Source organism: Lepidochelys olivacea (genome assembly GCF_965140295.1).
Source record: "Lepidochelys olivacea isolate rLepOli2 genome assembly, chromosome: 6".
Classification (NCBI taxonomy): domain Eukaryota; kingdom Metazoa; phylum Chordata; order Testudines; family Cheloniidae; genus Lepidochelys; species Lepidochelys olivacea.
Window position 1 is genome coordinate 114,051,569 of NC_140416.1, and position 16,726 is coordinate 114,068,294.

Below are 16,726 nucleotides of genomic sequence, written 5' to 3' on the forward strand. Positions count from 1 at the left end.
TAATTTTTGTTGTCAGAAGGGGGTCACAGTGCAATGAAGTTTGAGAACCCTTGACCTACATCAGGGGTCAGCAACCTATGGCACGTGTGCCAAATATGGCACACGAGCCAATTTTTAATGGCATGCTGCTGTCTGCTGGACCCAGGTAGACAGCAGCGTGCCACTAAAAATCCTGACCGGCCTGCTCTTTTTTCCACCCACCGCCCTCTCCTTGCAGGGCAGGCAAGCTTCCCCCTCCCCCGCCTCTTCCCCCAACGTGCTGGGTTACTGCCCCTCCTTCTTTCCCTCCCTGCTGCCGATCAGCTGACAGCCCTTGCTACAGAGGGGGAGAGGGAAAAGCGGAGCCGCAGCGCGCTTGCTGCTCCAGGGACCTTGGGGAAGGGGGTGGAATCAGGGCATATCCCCTCCAGCCCCCTGCTGTGAGCCGCTTCAGGGCAGGGGCCTGGGAGCACCCCCATGACCCCAGCCCTCTGCTCTGACCCCTGCACCTTCCTCACGCACACCCTGACCCCTGCACCCCCCTACACCCCATGCCCTGACTCTTGCACCCCCCACATCTCCACTCCGAGCACCAGACGGGAGCTCCTGCACACACACCCCCATCCCTACCTGCACCCCTCGCACCAAATGGGAGCTGCCCAAGTAAGCGCTCCACACCCAAACCTCCTGCCTCAACCCTGAGCCCCCTCCCTCATTCTAGCTCCTGGCCATACCCTGCACCCCAACCCCCAGCCTGCTCCTTCACCCCCAGCCCTATTCTCAGCACACTCCCACCCTCATCTCAGTGCAGAGAGAGGAAGAGAATGGCTAGAACCAGGGAGAAGGTAGGTACCTACTCTATGTGGACAGGGCCAGGACTCCAGACTGGCAGCGGGCTGAGCGGGGCCAGCAGCCGGGACCCTGGCCGGCAGGAGCCGGTGGACGGAACCCCAGATAGACAGCGGGCTGAGCGGCAGCGGGCCACCGGCCACTGGCCACCGGCCCTGCTCAGCCCACTGCTGGTCTGGGGTTCTGGCTGCCTGCCCCTTGCCAGCCGGGGTCCCGACCGCAGGCTCCGCTCAGCCTGCTGCCGGCCTAGGTGAACGGAACCCCAGGATGGCAGCGTAAGATCAGCATTTTAATTTAATTTTAAGTGAAGCTTCTTAAACTTTTTGAAAACCTTGTTTACATATGACAATAGTTTAGTTATATAATATATAGACTTATAGAGAGAGACCTTCTAAAAAACGTTAAAATGTATTATTGGCACGCGAAACCTTAAATTAAAGTGAATAAATGAAGACTCAGCACACCACTTCTAAAAGGTTGCCAACCCCTGCCCTACATTATTCCCCTGGCCCCCATCTCAGGCCTTGTATTTGTGGAAGTGCCACACAGAGCCTGCAGAGGGCCAAGAGAGAATTCTTCTAGCACAGCCCTGTATTGGGAAGTCATAGCACGGCATGCCAAGAATAGGACTGCAGTGGATGCCACCCACTATGGCCATGCTGGCTTATGCTGCAAGCCAGAGGCAGCCATCTGGAGGCTGTTGTAACTTCAGGTATTAAGTTACACACGACACTGGCGTGTTCTCTGGGACAGCCCTGCCTCCTCTGGGCAGTGCCTTCTGCACTGTGCCTCTGGGAGGCACGGCATAGTATCTCAGCCTGTATTTTAGTTCATTTTTGTATGAATGGTGGTATCTTATACTTGTTTGCTAAACATAGCAGTTATAATAGAGTCCATACATACCCAATATTTCTTTTCTAGTAGTTGGCTGATTATTTTTTCATACTTATGTATCATAAGTAGCTGAAATTTGAAGAAGTGGGTAACCATTGTTTTTCATCAGTAGATAGCTGCCATACTGCCTACTAGTGATACAGTTGATATTTTTTGTTATGCTATAACATATTTTGATCCCATTCACAGGGGGAGCACAGTTCTAAGAATGGGGATTCATTATAACTTTAGACCATAAAGATAAAACAGAAGCAATTTTCCATATTGTAGATATCTAGACTTGAATAAGAGCATTTTTGTGCACAGTCCTGCTTCTCCTTTTTGCTTCATCCTGTGGTGAAGTCTTAATACAGTGTTCATGGTATTAATTTATTGCCATTTATTGATTATGATGCTGAAAACTTATGAATAATAACTGAAATGAAATATCAAATAGTGGGGAGTATGAACTCTGAGGAACCAGCCCCCTGTTCCATTAAGCATAGGCAGAAGTTCCAAGTAATTTTTAAAACCCATAATGAAGTAAGGTATTTGTTTAAATATGAGATACAAGACTTTCCTTGAGTTGAAAATCTATAAACTCATAGAAATGTAGGGTTGACAGGGACCCTGAGAAGTCATCAAATCCAGCCCTCTGTGTTATGGCACGACTATGTAAACCTAGATCACCCCTGACAGGTGTTTGTCCAACCTGTTTTTAAAAACCTCACATGATGGGGATTCCACAACCTCCTTTGGAAGCCTATTCCATAGCTGAACTACCCTCAGAGTTAGAAAGTTGTTTTTTCTAATATTTAACCTAAATCTCTCTTGCTGCATATTAAGCCCATTACTACTTGTCCTAACTTCATTGGACATGAAGAACAATTGATCACCACCTTCTTTATAATGGCCCTTAACGTATTTGAAGATTATCAGGTTTCTCCCCTCCGCCCCCAGTCTTCTTTTTCCCAAGACTAAACATGCTTACTTTTTTAACCTTTCCTCATAAGACAGGTTTTCTATACCTTTTATCATTTTTGTTGCTCTTCTCTGGATTCTCTCTCCAATTTGCCCACATCTTTCCTAAAGTGTGGCACTAGAATTGGATGCAGTATTCCAGCTTGAGGTTGCACCAGTGCCAAGTATAGAGTGAGAGAATTATCTCCCATGTTTTATGTACCACACTCCTGTTAATGCATCCCAGAATGAACTGTGAACAGAGGAATTATGGCATAAAGTGAGGATATATTATACACGCGCACACACGTGTAAAAGCCTTTTCTGATGAATACCTGCAATCCCTAATAAAATAGGCTAACTATTTTTGCCCCTTCTTCCTTTCTTTAAAACTGGGATAAATCTGTTTTAGTGATAGTCAATGTAGTTTTAACTACGTTCAAGCATGTTTCTACCTTTTCAGTGTTCTTATTCATCCTTTCAGAATGCCTGGAGTATATTTTTAAGTGCTTTTCTAAAGTTCCATGTAGAGTCTTTGGTGAATAGGTTTTTCCTGCCCCAGAAATATATGCTAGCTCCCTAAGAACTTAAAACCCTACTGACTACACTGATTGATATAACTGATCTCCTTCTGTCTATGTAGCAAGAGTAGAATCAGCGAGTAACTCTGAAGGCCCTGCTACTTTGCTTATATCTAGGCACATAAATGATTATGTAGCTTCTGGGTTTTTTTTGCATACTATTGTTGCTTTCATGCACACAGAACACTATGACAGGTTTCAGAGTAACAGCCGTGTTAGTCTGTATTCGCAAAAAGAAAAGGAGTACTTGTGGCACCTTAGAGACTAACCAATTTATTTGAGCATGAGCTTTCGTGAGCTACAGCTCACTTCATCGGATGCATACCGTGGAAACTGCAGCAGACTTTATATACACACAGAGAATATGAAACAATACCTCCTCCCATCCCACTGTCCTGCTGGTAATAGCTTATCTAAAGTGATCATCAGGTTGGGCCATTTCCAGCACAAATCCAGGTTTTCTCACCCTCCACCCCCCCACCACACAAATTCACTCTCCTGCTGGTGATAGCCCATCCAAAGTGACAACTCTTTACACAATGTGCATGATAATCAAGTTGGGCCATTTCCTGCACAAATCCAGGTTCTCTAGCTACAAATTCTATTTGCCAAGGACTTAAGATCTGCTACAGTCATCCAAAAGGCAAGCTGCCGTGTTTTTTCTCAGTTTGCTTACAATACACCTTGTTCTCTGGGTGTACCTTATGAAATAATTCCCTAGCACCACTACCTCTTTCTAAATCCCTCTAATATCTTATTGTTTCCTTATAGCATCTAGTGACATGAAGCAACTGATTCCTTATTCTTATCCCAATTCCCATTTACCTTGCTCCATCCTTCATCAGATAGGTAAGTATTGTGTTTGGAACTGGTTGTTATACCTCAGAAACAAGAAACGTTTTGCTCTTAGTGACCTTGCCCCTCTCTCTTTCCCGTTCCTACTTGTATCCAGGCATCCTTTGGTTCAAGACTCTTGCCAACCTCAGTAAAGGACTTATTGATAAGTCTCACTTTCCCCAATCTACTGAGCTGGCCCTTGAGATTTCAAATTCAGTTCTATCAGTTATTTGAGATTCAGCCAGCTGGAATGAATGAATGAAGCTCCTCATTAGGGAATGAATACATCTGAGGCAAGGTGTGTAGCACAGCCTGCATTCTGTTGTCACTAAGATGATTTATCTGCTTGACTGAAACCACGACCACTTTCTCACCAGCAATTAAAACACTACCCAAACCTTCCCCCCCACCCACACCCTACAAATAACTGTGATTAAAACCTTCTCTTGATATTAGTACTCACAGACAATCCAGAAATGGATTCTTGTGCTGAACCTCAGGACACTCTTATGCTGCTTATGAGACACATTTTTGGAATAATGAAGGAGGGGATGTTTCCCAAACTTAAGATAGACTAAAAATAGAAATTTACCAGGAAATTGCTCTAGTTATAATTGTCCATTGCCAGTGACTACCAGTATGTAGCAGACTAAAGTCTATTTGCTCTTCTATTTAGTTTTTATACTGCATCAGTCATAGTGGTATCTGAGAGCTCCATTTCCCATGGCAAGTTTCCTAAATACAACATCCAGTTATTTGCTGCTCACTTACCATTCACTAATTTCTGTGAATTTGTATAATTATCACCTCAGCAGTACAATCTATTTGCCCGGGTGCTCCAAATCTTTCCAGACAATCTGTATGAACAACATTAGAGTTACAGTATTTGTTTTAATTACTCTGTGAGACAAACACGTAACACAGAGTGTTTCAGATTGCAACATGCTTGGTAATAATGAGCCTTTAAAAAGGCTAAAGTGAATACAATGAAAAATGAGAATTTGAAATATATCCTAACTTTTTACTCTTTTATAACTGTTTACTTTTCCTTCAGAGAGACATTAAAAAGAAAATCTAATGGCAGTGATTGTACAAGTCCTGGTTCAAAAAGAGATGCACGCTTCTGTGCAGTCTGCAGTGATTATGCTTCAGGATATCACTATGGTGTTTGGTCTTGTGAAGGATGTAAAGCGTTCTTTAAAAGAAGTATCCAAGGTAGGAAAAATAGTTTTGGAAGCCTTTGCTTAAAAAAGTGGTGTCTTATATGATCATATACATAAATTGTAATTAGTGTACAGTAGGATAACATGATTTGAATACTCTATCTTATGGTCTTTTGTTTGTCAGCGTTGGGAAGGGAATGGACACTTGATCCCTTTAGGGAAGGATACAAAATATGTTGCCATTTAAAACCCTGGAGCAGACATATCAGAGAAATGGTACTGCAGACTCTTACAGATTACTTTGCCTTCAGAAATGCAAAGTTGGTGTAATTGTGGCTGATAAAAGGTAGAGAGTTGGGGATAGGGCAGGAGGATAAAAAATAACAAGTTTCACTGATATAAATAAATTTAACTCTGAAGAACCTCACTCATACTAGGTAAAATCCAAAAGTTATTTTCATGAAGTCACACTGCAGCTCTTCTTAACTAGGATCAAGATAAACCTCACCTTCTAATCTTTGAAAGTCTTACTACAAAACAAAATTTTAGTTCTCAAATACTGGAACTCAGTGCAAACCCACCGATGACTCTAGATACATAATGTAGTCTGTCCTTGCCTACTGTTACAATCTGTGGGGTGAAATCTGTGGGGTGAAATTGGCCTGCTCCCAGTCTTCTGTGCTCTCTTAATTAGATCTAGGCCAGACCCTCACTCTGTAATATCTGAGGTATGAAAAGGCAGGCCCCAATAGTTTCTCTGCTCATACTTCTCTTCCCCTTTTTGCAGTGGTATTTAGTGGTGTGGAAGTACCTGCATGAGCCCTATGTAACAGGGTAAATTTCACCCACTGAGTAGCAATTTGTACAAAAGTGGTTTGCCTTTTCGAGATAGCATATGTACTGTGCATGCAGTGTAACAATGACTGTCAAATCTGCATGCAGTGTGAAATCATTAAAATCAAACCTAAAATAATAAATGAGACTTTTGCGTACATATTCAGTAAATTGGTCTTGTAGTACTATGTGGAGGAAAAATGTTAACCTGATATGCTTTGCTCACCTACGCTTTAGCATTGAACGGGATACCTGTTTTAGTCCATTGAACGTTTTAATTCACCTAGGCAGATAACATTTGGTCTTAATCCAGAGGTTCTATAAATACAAGAAATGGCCTTCACTACACAAAACATATTTTACACTCTGCATCCAAGCTAGTTCAGGTTGTTGCTTAACTCCCCCACCCCAAAATAGTAAAGTTTCCTTTAGACTACCGAGCTGACTTTGTGGGAGCCGTATTAAATAAAGTTGTCCCTTTGACAATCACCATAATACTTTGCAATAGCCAATGTGAATTAAATTATCTGTAGTTCTTTATTTTTATTTTTATTTATTTATTTATGATACTAAACTGGGAGGAGTGGTAGATACGCTGGAGGGGAGGGATAGGATACAGAAGGACCTAGACAAATTGGAGGATTGGGCCAAAAGAAATCTGATGAGGTTCAATAAGGATAAGTGCAGGGTCCTGCACTTAGGATGGAAGAATCCAATGCACCGCTACAGACTAGGGACCGAATGGCTAGGCAGCAGTTCTGCGGAAAAGGACCTAGGGGTGACAGTGGACGAGAAGCTGGATATGAGTCAGCAGTGTGCCCTTGTTGCCAAGAAGGCCAATGGCATTTTGGGATGTATAAGTAGGGGCATAGCGAGCAGATCGAGGGACGTGATCGTTCCCCTCTATTCAACATTGGTGAGGCCTCATCTGGAGTACTGTGTCCAGTTTTGGGCCCCACACTACAAGAAGGATGTGGATAAATTGGAGAGAGTCCAGCGAAGGGCAACAAAAATGATTAGGGGTCTAGAACACATGAGTTATGAGGAGAGGCTGAGGGAGCTGGGATTGTTTAGCCTGCAGAAGAGAAGAATGAGGGGGGATTTGATAGCTGCTTTCAACTACCTGAAAGGGGGTTCCAAAGAGGATGGCTCTAGACTGTTCTCAATGGTAGCAGATGACAGAACGAGGAGTAATGGTCTCAAGTTGCAGTGGGGGAGGTTTAGATTGGATATTAGGAAAAACTTTTTCACTAAGAGGGTGGTGAAACACTGGAATGCGTTACCTAGGGAGGTGGTAGAATCTCCTTCCTTAGAGGTTTTTAAGGTCAGGCTTGACAAAGCCCTGGCTGGGATGATTTAACTGGGAATTGGTCCTGCTTCGAGCAGGGGGTTGGACTAGATGACCTTCAGGGGTCCCTTCCAACCCTGATATTCTATGATTCTGATTCTATGATTTATTTTTTAGTATTCAAATGCCTGTACCTACTTCATAAAATACTGGTGGGATTACAATTATTTTCTGAAGTACAGTTACCACTGATTTATTGTAACTACATCAAACTTGAAGTAAAAGCACTGTATTCAGAAATTAAAACTGATTTCTTCATGAGAACTGTTATGATTTGAGTAATTGTCAAGTGTTTACAAAGCAAATAGCGAAAACCTAATTTTACTAGACATAGAGAAGGAAGGTTTTGTTACCTACCCAGATCCCAATGCTTACACGAAGAAAAATTCTTGCTGTGTTCAGATTCTATTGACCTCAATAGGTTCCTTACAGTTCATTCAATCTGAGGATGGCTTAACGTGCACTGTAGAACTTCCCCTTTAGGGGATTCTAGGGACATGAGCAGTTGGTAGTCCCAGGCAACATGGATTGATTTGAACTCTGCTGCCAGTAAGCCAGAGATGGCAGGCAGAAGATGCCTGAGCAGGATGGATCCCCCAGTATTTAAAGGCTTTGGGGGCAAAATTTAACTTGTTACCATGGTAGCTGGTACAAAATATGAACCCCTCTTACCCTGAGTGTGGTGATCAGGGTTTTCCCCATGATTCTTCTCTCGTGTATGTCTAAACTTCGGAGATTGTGTACATAGCTATCCTGGCATCGCCCCCTAGTGTAGACGCAGCCAAGACCAACAGGAGTTCCTACCCTGTTTGGTTTCAGAGTAACAGCCGTGTTAGTCTGTATTCACAAAAAGAAAAGGAGTACTTGTGGCACCTTAGAGACTAACCAATTTATTTGAGCATGAGCTTTCATGAGCTACAGCTCACTTCATCAGATGCATGCCATGGAAACTGCAGCAGACTTTATATATACACAGAGAATATGAAAAAATACCTCCAGCCACCCCATTGTCCAGCTGGTAATAGCTTATCTAAAGTGATCATCAGGTGGGCCATTTCCAGCACAAATCCAGGTTTTCTCACCCTCCACCCCCCACACAAATTCACTCTCCTGCTGGTGATAGCCCTGATGAAGTGAGCTGTAGCTCACGAAAGCTCATGCTCAAATAAATTGATTAGTCTCTAAGGTGCCACAAGTACTCCTTTTCTTTTTACCCTGTTGGTGTAGGAACACCATCTCCTCAACAACATTAGCTTTGGGTATGTTTACACTACAAAATTAGGTCAAATTTATAGAAGTCAGTTTTATAGAAAGCGTTTTTATACAGTCAATTGTGTGTGTCCCCACACAAATACTCTAAGTGCATTTAGTTGGCGGAGTGTGTCCACAGTACTGAGGCAACCGTCGACTACCAGAGCGTTGCACTGTGGGTAGCTATCCCACAGTCTCCGCCGCCCATTTGAATTCTGGGTAGAAATCCCAATGCCTGATGGGGCAAAAACATTGTCGCGGGTGGTTCTGGGTACATATTGTCAGGCCCCCCCTTCCCTCCCTCCGTGAAAGCAATGGCAGACAATGGTTTCGCGCCTTCTTTCCCGGTTACCCGTGCAGACGCCATACCATGGCAAGCATGGAGCCTGCTCAGTTCACCGTCACCGTATGTCTCCTAGGTGCTGGCAGGTGTGGTAGTGCATTGCTACACAGCAGCAGCTCATTGCCTTTTGGCAGCAGACAGTGCAGTATGACTGGTAGCCATCGTCACCGTGCTCCAGGGTGCTCTTTTAGCTGACCTCAGTGAGGTCGGTCAGGAGCGCCTGGGCAGACATGGGAGTGACTCAGCCATGTCATTTCCCTTTTAAGTTTCGACTCATGGCGATTCAGTCCTGCCGGCAGTTGTACTGCACCATCTTCTGCCAGCCTAAGATGTATAAAGAGAGATGAAGTGGATCAAAACAAGAAATAGACCAGACTTGTTTTGTATTCATTTTCTCCCCCTCCCTCCCTCCATGAAATCAACGGCCTGCTAAACCCAGGGTTTTGAGCTCTATCCTTGAGGCAGGCATTCTGTTTCTCCTTGATGCAAAGCCACCCCCTTTGTTGATTTTAATTCCCTGCAAGCCATGTTGTCAGTCGCCCCTCCCTCCGTCAGAGCAACGGCAGACAATCGTTTCACGCCTTTTTTCAGTGCAGACGCCATAGCACTGGGATGATGTGCTCCGGTGCCAAGACAGGGATATGGGTTCCATCTATTGCCCCACCACAGTTAGGGAATCCCATTGCAGCAAAGCCATCCACTATGACCTGCACATTTCCCAGAGTCACTACCCTTGATATCAGCAGCTCAGTGATTGTGTTGGCTACTTGTATCACAGCAGCCCGCTCAGATCACCACAGCAATTATGAGCACTATAAACACCGTGCGCATTATCCAGCAGGATATGCAGAACCATAACCTGCAAGAAAAGTGAAACCAGGTGAGGAGGAGGTGACTACAGCGTGGTGAGAAGAGTGATGAGGACATGGACATAGCCTTCTCACAAAATACGGGCCCCTGCCATGTGCACATCATGGTGTCAGTTTGGCAGGTTCATGGCATGGAGCACTGATTCTAGGCCTGGGAAACAAGCACAGACTGGTGGGACAGCATAGTGTTGCAGGTCTTGGACGAATCCCAGTGGCTGCAAAACTTTCTCATGCGTAAGGGCACTTTCATGGAACTTACTTTCCCCTGCCCTGAAGCACAAGAATATCAAGATGAGAGCAGCCCTCACAGTTGAGAAGCGAGTGGCGATAGTCCTGTGGAAGGTTGCAACGTCAGACAGCGACTGGTCAGTCGGGAATCAATTTGGAGTGGGCAAATCTACTGTGGGGGCTGCTGTGATACAAGTAGCCAACACAATCACTGAGCTGCTGATATCAAGGGTAGTGACTCTGGGAAATGTGCAGGTCATAGTGGATGGCTTTGCTGCAATGGGATTCCCTAACTGTGGTGGGGCAATAGATGGAACCCATATCCCTGTCTTGGCACTGGAGCACCAAGGCAGTAAGTACATAAACTGAAAGGGGTACTTTTCAATGGTGCTGCAAGCACTGGTGGATCACAAGGGACATTTCACCAACATCAACGTGGGATGGTTGGGAAAGGTACATGACGCTCGCATCTTCAGGAACTCTGGTCTGTTTCAACAGCTGCAGTAAGGGACTTACTTTCCAGACCAGAAAATAACTGTTGGGGATGTTGAAATGCCTATAGTTATCCTTGGGGACCCAGCCTACCCTTTAATGCCAAGACTCATGAAACCATACACAGGCAGCCTGGACAGTAGTCAGGAGCTGTTCAACTACAGGCTGAGCAAGTGCAGAATGGTGGTAGAATGTGCATTTGGGCGTTTAAAAGCACGCTGGCGCAGTTTACTGGCTCGGTTAGACCTCAGTGAAACCAGTATTCCCATTGTTATTACTGCTTGCTGTGCGCTCCACAATATCTGTGAGAGTAAGGGGGAGATATTTATGGTGGGGTGGGAGGTTGAGGCAAATTGCCTGGCCGCTGATTATGTGCCGCCAGACACCAGGGTGGTTAGAAGAGTACAGAAGGGCGTGGTGCGCATCAGAGAAGCTTTGAAAACCAGTTTCAGGACTGGCCAGGCTACGGGGTATGAAAGTTCTGTTTGTTCCTCCTTGATGGAAACCCACCCTGGGGTTCACTCTACTTTCCTGTAAGCTAAGTACCCTCCCTTTCCCCCTTCGATCACTGCTTGCAGAGGCAATAAAGTCATTGTTGCTTCGCATTCATGCATTCTTTATTCATGACACAAATGGGGGGATAACTGCCAAGGTAGCCCTGGAGGGATGGTTGAGGAGGGAAGCACGGGGTGGGGTGGTGGAGGAAGGAAGGATAAGGCCACACAGCACTTTAAAACTTATTGAATGCCAGCCTTCTGTTGCTTGGGCAATCCTCTGGGGTGGAGTGGCTGGGTGGTCTGAGGGCCCCCCCCACCGCGTTTTTGGGCATCTTGGGGAGGAGGCTATGGAACTTGGGGAGGAGGGCGGTTGGTTACACAGGGGCTGTAGCGGCGGTGTGTGGTCCTGCTGCTTTCTGCAGCTCAACCGTACATTGGAGCATATGAGTTTGATCCTCCAGCAGCCTGAGCATTGACTCCTACCTTCTTTCAGCATGCTGATGCCACCTCCCATCTTCAGCCCGCCACCTGTCCTCGCTGTCATATTGTGTTTTCCTGCACTCTGAGATTGTCTGCCTCCACATATTTTTCTGTGCTCTGTCAGTGTGGGAGGACAGCATGAGGTCAGAAAACATTTCATCGCAAATGCATTTTTTTTTTTTTGCCTTCTAATCTTCGCTAGCCTCTGGGAAGGAGAAACACATGCAGCTGGTGGAGGGGAAAAAAAGGACCCATTTTATAGAACAATGGGTACACTCTTCCATGGTAAACCTTGCTGTTAACATTATATAGCATATGTATTTTCATTACAAGGTCGCATTTTGCCTCTTATTGAGGGTATGCTGGTTTGGTGTGAGAGATCACTCACGCAGGGCCGGGCAACAGAATTTGGCTTGCAGGCAGCCATGGTAAGCCACAGTCTTTTGGCTTCTTTAACCTTCATAACATGTGGGAATGATTTCAAACAGCAGTGCCCTCATTTCCCATACAAAGTAGCCGTTGGGTTGGCCATTTAAAAGGAGGGGCTGCAGTTTCCGGGTTCACTTGCAGCAGAAACCCAACTAACCCCCCCCCCACCACCACCACATACCCAATTCTCTGAGATGATGGCTTCACCCCTCTCCCCACCGCGTAGCTAACAGCGGGGAAGATTTCTATACAGCCACAGGCAAACAGCCCAGCAGGAATGGGCACCTCTGAATATCCGCTTACTAAAACCACCCTATTTCAACCAGGTGACCATGGATGATATCACTCTCCTGAGGGTAACACAGAGCGATAAAGAACGGATGTTGTTTGAATGCCAGCAAACACCGGGACCATACGCTACAATGATTCCCGACTACGTGCTACTGGCCTGGCATGGTAAAGTGTCTTACCATGGAGGATGGAATAAGGCTGCCCTCCCCAGAAACCTTTTGCAAAGGCTTTGGGAGTACATCCAGGAGACCTTTATGGAGATGTCCCTGGAGGTTTTCCGCTCCATCCCAAGACATGTTAACAGACTTTTCCAGTAGCTATACTGGCCGTGAATGCCAGGGCAAATTAATCATTAAACACGCTTGCTTTTAAACCATGTATAATATTTACAAAGGTGCACTCACCAGAGGTCCTTTCTCCGCCTTCACGGTCTGGGAGCCCGCCTTGGGTGGGTTTGGGGGGTACTGGGTCCACGTCCATGCTAATAAACAGATCCTAGCTGTTGGGGAAACCGGTTTTTCTGCTTCCTTGCTGTGAGATGTCTACAACCTTCTCATCTTCCTCAGCCCAAAACCCGCTTCCGTGTTGCCTCGCACTCCTTGGATGGAGTCAAAGCACAGGGTTGGGGTAGTGGTGGCTGCACCCCTAGAATGGCATGCAGCTCATCATAGAAGAGACACGTCTGGGGCTCTGAACCGGACCGGCCATTTGCCTCTCTGGTTTTTTGGTAGGCTTGCCTGAACTCCTTACTTTTTGCGTGGCACTGCTGTGGGTCCCTGTTGTAGCCTCTGTCCTTCATGCCATTGGAGATTTTTTCCAAATATTTTGGCATTTTGTCGTTTCGAACGGAGTTCTGCCAGCACGGATTCATCTCCCCATTCAGCGATCAGATCCCGTACCTCCAGTTAGGTCCATGCTGGAGCTCTTTGGCCATTCTGGGACTGCATGGTCTCCTGTGCTGATGGGCTGTGTATGGTGACCTGTGCAGGTGAGTTCGCCACGCAGGCCGAACAGGAAATGAGATTCAAAAGTTCATGGGCCTTTTCCTGTCTACCTGGCCGGTGCATCTGAGTTGAGAGCGCTGTCCAGAGCGGTCACAACTGAGCACTCTGGGATAGCTCCTGGAGACCAATACTGTTGAATTGCGTCCACACTACCCCAAATCCAACCCGACAAGGCCGATTTCAGCGCTAATCCCCTCGTCGGGGGGTGGAGTAAAGAAACCGATTTTAAGAGCCCTTTAAGTCAAAGAAAATGGCTTCGTCGTGTGGACAGGTGCAGGGTTAAATTGAGGTAACGCTGCTAAATTTGACCTAAACCCATAGTGTAGACCAGGCCTTTGCCAACAGAAGTACTCTTCCATCAACATAGCTGCATCTACACTGGGGTTTCTGTAGGCATAACTATGACAGTCAGGGATGTGGTTTCTTAACACCCCAATTGATGCATATATGCTGATATAACTGTTCAGTGTAGACCAAGCCTGAGTTTTCTTCCCTCGGATCAGTGGAGGCTGATTTGGCCCTAAGCAATTTGAGAAATCTTTTATCTCTTTTTTTGTTATCATGTTGCACAGAGAGAAATCAGTATCTTTTGCTTTGAGCAACGTTAATTTGCTTGCTATCAGATATTTGTAGTAACTTATGGTCCAGTTCTAATTCCACTGAAGTCGGTGGGAGTTTTGCCACTCAATTTTATTTTTCTTTGGGAGCATATTTTAGTATTGTGGCTTTGGCTTGAGGCCTTTCACTTTTCTTCATAACATACCTTCTGTTCTGGTGTTTACAGATCTTTGTAATGTTAGTTGGCACAGCAGCACACCAGATAGGAGAGTTATGTTCTTTATGGGCAAGTAAACAAAAAACAAAACACATGGTACTTCCCTGTTGAACTCTGTCTATACAGAGTTTACCGTTGTAATAGATATGGGGTGGATCCAACAAAAGGCAAATCCTTTTAAGGTTTTAGCTTGCACAGAAAATGTGGAGGAAGTTTTTTAAAGGTAAATTTAAACATTATTTGGCATCTATGACCCTTAATTAGAAAATTGGTGTTCAGGAATATCTATAGTTCAGCTAAATATCTCTTTAGCTGACCAGTATTAGGGCTAAATTCTGTCTGCATAGGAGTCAATGGCAGTTATGTATGCATGCAACTGAGGGTAGAAGTTGTTCCATTAATGAATATGGGGCCTAAGTTCTCCTTCCTTATACAATACAACAGGGAGAAAAGCAGTAGGAATTAACGCAAAAAATGCCCTAAATCTGCAGAATGGATAGAGTGAGTTTATCACAGTGTCAGACTTGCCCCCCGACTCCCAAGCCTGCAGATAGTCCTCCCTACCTATTCAGTGTGTGAATGATTCCTTAAAGATTTTTTTTTTTCCAGTGGAGCAGTGATAGACGAATGGTTAAAACTATGAACTAGTCACGCTTTGTGGCATGCTTTCTCCATCCTTTTGCAAATTTCTAAGCAGAATCAGAGTGGTGAAATAATGTTACTAAAAGAAGCCATAACCTCCCCTGAGTCCTCTGTGACTCCTAACACACACCTGCTATGTGAGCCTCCAGTGGCAGCATGACTCCTGAAGTGGGGGGGGAGGTTTTTTTCCCCCCCTCTAAGTTCAGATTGTTTGTTTATTTTGCATTTGAAAGGACTTGGTATGCAATCAATTTCAGTGTTTCTTCTGTATAGTCAGATTCATATAAATGACAGGGGAAGCTGTCTGTCACACCTTAACAGGAAAGAGAAAAGAATTTTAAAACAGAAAACGTGATTTGTAGAACCACAAAAATTCAACAGTATTGAAACTACTTTAAAATAATGTTTAAACAGACAATATTTCAGGTTGACTTAATCTCTTTAAATACTATTGGTGAGGTTTTTGCCTCTGCTTCAAGCCCTTTGTGCCAGGTAAAGTGGTTGTAGAGCTCTGATTCTGACCAGGAGAGAATTGTTCTAGTATGGGCACTGCAGAAGACTGCCATATGCTGTCCACATACCCCTTTTTCAAGACATTTAGCAAAGCCGGTATGAGTAGCATGTTGGGGTAGAGCCAGGGTGGAAGAGAAAAGTTAGGAGCTGAAATTGCAGCATGTAGTGCAGAGGAGACTGAGCAGCACAATTTCGCATAGGCAGGCAGGTACAGACTGTTGTAACTTAAGACTGTCTCTCAGGATTGTCTAAATTCCAGGAGTTGCTCTGGACCTGTGTTCCCTCTAAGCTGCATGGTTGGGCAGCTGCCAAAGAGTGATTCAAGTGCTGCACGCTTGATTAGTAGAGCCGTTTACATCCGGCAGTGTGTGTTCAGGTGCTTCCCTCCCCCACACTTTGCACCCACATTTCTCCTGAGATACTCCTGCTGGCTGTGCAGAATGGGGATGGGGGGGTGGGAAGAAGGGAGATGCTTATGTCAGGGTGTCCCCCCTTCCCCTGCCCCTGTACCACATAGCCACAGAGCAGGGGAGAGGGGAAAGCCTGGCCCAGGACTCAGAGCAGAAGAGAGCTGCCTTCCAGGTGAATGAGTGAGTGCCGTAAAGAGACAGTGCACAGTCTGAGACCTCCCCAGCAGCCAGCTCTCTTTTCTCTCCCCTCCCCCTGCCCATGTACCCCATTTCTGCAGGCGGGGGTGGGGAGACAGGACTCAGGAGAGCTTTCAGTGAGTGCCTTAAAGAGACAGTGCATGACATCTCTCAGAAACTTTCCCAGCAGTCAGCACACCTACTATTTCTGTGTCTCACATATACATGCTCTCTTGCTCACTCACTTTCACGCTCACCTCTCAACACATACAAGTATTTTTGTTACTTCTTGGTATTTCCTACTGCAATGCACACATATTCTCTGTAATTTTATTCTTTCAAAGTGCTGTTGTTTTAGTTTTTTGACTGGTCTATGCATTTCATAATTTTTATTTCTCTCGTACACTTAAATTTAATTCTTTGAGTAGTGAGTTCTAAAATGCCTAACCTGTCCTGGCTGGAGTAATTATCCCTATGGTAACTTTTAAAAAATATATACTATATCTAGGTTTTTTGTTTCTATTGGTGGTGCATAAAACAAAATTTATTCCACCTACCTTAATGGAAAAAATTAGAGGGAACATTGCTCTGGACCCTGGTGCAACCTAAAATTAGGAGGCAATGAAGGTGGCTTAAAGCCACCCTTACACCCTTTTTGCCCAAGTTGAACTGCTTTTTTGTCAGTCATATCTGCCAGTAAGACATTAAACAAACTGTAATCTGATGTGTTTTTTTTAAGCACTGTAGTTGAAAAATTCAAGGTTGGAAAATATTTTAATTTTACAAGGAAATGTTCACAGTAGCTCAGTTAAAATAGTTACCCTTGGGAAAAGAACTCCTGAACTGCTTGTTCATGAACCAAGAACATAAAACCTTCTGTTGTTTTTTTGATCTATTAATT

At 44.9% G+C, this 16,726-nt stretch overlaps 1 protein-coding gene across 1 annotated transcript in view; it reads left to right on the top strand.

Moving 5' to 3' along the window:
• Positions 1-16,726, top strand: part of ESR2 (estrogen receptor 2) — an 81,357-nt gene that overhangs the window by 13,156 nt on the left and 51,475 nt on the right. Inside the window, exon 4 of the mRNA XM_084631509.1 lies at positions 5,134-5,294. Within this exon, the coding sequence (XP_084487635.1) occupies positions 5,134-5,294 (161 nt within the window). The remainder of the gene's footprint in view (positions 1-5,133; positions 5,295-16,726) is intronic.